Here is a 3,459-nt window from a genome sequence, read left to right on the forward strand (position 1 = left end):
TTTCTTCGAAAAAATTATCCTTTGAATTAATTCTGATGCATCAACTTCAAAACCACGCAAGCTTTTATGCGTGTTTACATTTTAGAAACTCAATATTCTGCATTTAAACGTGCACTAGAAGCACAATTTACATACGAATACCTACCAGTACTAATAAGATCATGTTGATTTTAATAAAGGATCGTCTCTACATGGCATCCAGCGTCAGTTCTGAATAAAATGTGTGAGTTTGATTCGACACAGAGATAAAACCTTTAAATATAAGCCACAAATCGAAGCTAAGAGAAAAGCAATATGGCTTAACAGATACTAATCCAGAGAAAAGGTCAGGCTCATCCGCGTCCTTCCTTTCAGTCTCTTACTAGTGCTTTAAGCGTTCTCTTCATATTCTGCCTGACAAATAAAAGCAGCCCTGAACATCTAAAAGCCACTATTGGAGCACAGTATGGAAATTACGTTAGTAATATATTTTTTGGGTCAGAACAACATGCCGTTAATTCATTAGAGCCGCTCAAGGTGATCGCTTGTTGAATAAACTCTCTCAGTCCCATTGAATGACATGCAAAGAGCCACGAATGCATGTGTTTAAATGTAATTAATATTTCTGCTCTGATCTAACTGTGTTTTTGAATAACCAGGGAGTGATGCAAGATGTTCAGATCCTTGTAATGCCTCAAGGATACATCACGCAATGCCCCGACCTCAACCGCAGTACGTGCCGCTAATTAATTTATTTGTGATTGCCAAATCAAACATATGCAATGGTTTGTTAATTGCATTTGCTGAATGCATCTTGTTTATGTGTCTTTCTTAGCCTGTCCAACCTGCAACGACTTCCACGGACTCGTGCAGAAGATCATGGAGCTGCAGGACATCTTGGCCAAAACGTCGAGCAAGGTGATGCTTTGAATCTGTGCAACACTAGTTTAACAATTGGCTTCATTTCATCTGCTGACGTCACAGTCACACAGCAGAGGAATGTCATTGGTTTTGAAAGCATTAAAGCATAAAATGCTAATTCTGTCTTCATTGAGTCGTGTCTCTCCAAAGCCGTGTGCTGTTATTGTGGAACACAAAAAGGAGAATTTATAAAGAATCTCCATCAGTCATCAAAAATAACTCCGCGATTACCTTGCAATTTATGCTTCAAGCACTGATGGCAATAGAGAGGTCAGAGTACTGTACCTTTAAATAAACTAAACATACTGTAAAAAATGTTTTGAAATGCAAATTTCAAAGATATTACAAAAGAAAAGGCAAGTAAACATGAAATGAGACTGAAACGGTGTTATTTTAGTATGATTGAGATACTAATATAGTTTTTATTCATATTTTGAATCATTTTTTTCAGTATTTTCAGTTTTCGTTTTATTTCTTTCATTTTTAGTAGTTTTTGTTTATATATATATATATATATATATATGTCTATACCGTTTTTATTACATTTTATATAATTTTTTCATTATTTTATTACATCAAGTTAAACTAAATGAAAATGAGAAATGTTGCCAATTAGCTGAAATAAAATTAAAATAGAAATTTAAAAATAAAACAAATTCAAAATTGTATTTTTTGTTTTATTTTTATATTTTCCGTTTTCATTTTCATTTTAGTTAAAATTGCAGTAATTTTAGTGTTGTTTTTAAAATGTCAATATATATTTCTTTTATTAATATTCATTTCAGATTTAGTTTTATTTTAGTACATCAAGTTAAACTAAATGAAGATGAGAAATGTTGGCAACTAGCCAACAATAAAATGTGAAGATTTTATATATATATATTTTTTTTAATTAAAGTTTGTTTTATTTTGAGTAACAAAAATGTTTTCATGCTAAATATATCATAGTTTTAAAATATATTTAGAATTAGTTTTATTTTTCTATTTTCTATTTAAATTTACATTTTAGTTAGTTTTATTCATTTTATTGTGTGTTTTTGTCATTTTTATTTGTTTTTGTGTTTTTATATATAAGTCTATATAATTTTTATTTCAGTTTTAGTTTTAGTTATTTCAGTACATCAAGTTAAAGTAAATTAAAATGAGAAGTGTTGACTTACCATCTTCCTGAACTATATATACATGACTTCAGTTAATGTTTCTTTGTTTGTTTATTCATTCATTCATTTAATTCATTCAATTTTCTTGTAAAACACTCCAATAGTCTTTGGTTTATTTCGAAAAAATAATTTTTTTACATGGTGCCTTTAATATATGAGTCATTTCAAATATTCAGTATGAATATCAACTAATATGTCTGGATATATTCCATATGTTGTGTATATGGGTAATTCATACTGAAAAATGTAATGTATTATTAAAAACTACAATTACAGCAGTTGACGTGAATCTCGTTCCAACCTGTCTAAACTCAAATGATGTCTCGTTTGGAACCTCAGATTCAGGAATTTAATCTGGTATTAAAAGATATTTTCGACGTCTCAATCCTGCTCTGCTGTGAGCTGGCAATAAACGCAGCGTGTTTCTCCGCGGTTTGCTTGACAGATGAATCCGAGCCCAGTTTCTGCGAACATCTGGCTTGTGTCTGTGCTGTGAATTTAAAGGCTTGTTTCTGGTGTTGTAATAACTCACAGATGCCAACCGCACAAAAACTCTGCCGCTGATGAGGAAGAACTCTTCTGATCGAGCGTGTCGGAATAACACCGTCGTATCGGCGGCGTAATGAAAAATGCAAACGGACGATCGTGAATAATCAATCAACTGCACACGCTTCCTCGTCTGTTTTCTGTCAGAAAGTGAGTTGAATCCGCCCTCTCTCTCTCTGCAGCTGTCTCTGGCCGAGGACAAGATGAAGGGTCTGGACTCCTGTTACTGCGAGAGGACGTGTCATGTGAAGGGAGTGACCTACAGAGAGGAGCAGACGTGGACCTACGGCTGCAAGAACTGCACGTGCTCGGTGAGTTAAAAAAAAAAAAAATGATGCATGAGAGAGATGAAGAATCGTGGAGTTCAAGAGCGCAGAGTTTAGTAGGGATGCTGGGGACGTGTTCCTACCAATATCCAGGGACGACTAAATTGTCAAATCAAACAATTAAATATATGTGTATGTAACCACTGTTGTTGTAATTTCGTAAGAACATATGTGTCCCTGGAGCACAAAAGCAGTCTTAACGGGTTAGTTCACCCAAAAATGAAAATTAGGCTGCGTTTTACTCACCCCCGATGCATCCTAGGTGTATATGACTTTCTTCTTTCAGACGAATCCAGTTGGAGTTATATTAAAAATTGTCTTTGATCTTTCAAGCTGTTTAATGCCACTCAGCGGGTGTTGCATGCATCAGTCCAAAAGACGTGAAATAAAAAGCACCTTTCCATAAAAAAAAAGTGTCTCACACGGCTCCAGGGGGTGAACAAAGGCCTTCTGTAGCGAATCGATGCGTTTTTGTAAGAAAAATAACCATATTTAAAACGTAATAATCACTTTAATGTAGCTTGTGC

The 3,459-nt window shown here is 34.1% G+C and overlaps 1 protein-coding gene across 1 annotated transcript in view; it reads left to right on the forward strand.

The window, feature by feature from the left end:
* LOC107741827 (protein kinase C-binding protein NELL2) overlaps nt 1-3,459 on the forward strand; it is a 115,976-nt gene that overhangs the window by 25,412 nt on the left and 87,105 nt on the right. Inside the window, exons 6-8 of the mRNA XM_016554609.1 lie at nt 639-711; nt 815-897; nt 2,789-2,917. Of these exons, the coding sequence (XP_016410095.1) occupies nt 639-711; nt 815-897; nt 2,789-2,917 (285 nt within the window). The remainder of the gene's footprint in view (nt 1-638; nt 712-814; nt 898-2,788; nt 2,918-3,459) is intronic.

The sequence above is a fragment of the Sinocyclocheilus rhinocerous genome, unplaced genomic scaffold (assembly GCF_001515625.1).
Source record: "Sinocyclocheilus rhinocerous isolate Xijiao unplaced genomic scaffold, SAMN03320098_v1.1 scaffold1367, whole genome shotgun sequence".
In the NCBI taxonomy this organism is placed as follows: Eukaryota; Metazoa; Chordata; class Actinopteri; order Cypriniformes; family Cyprinidae; genus Sinocyclocheilus; species Sinocyclocheilus rhinocerous.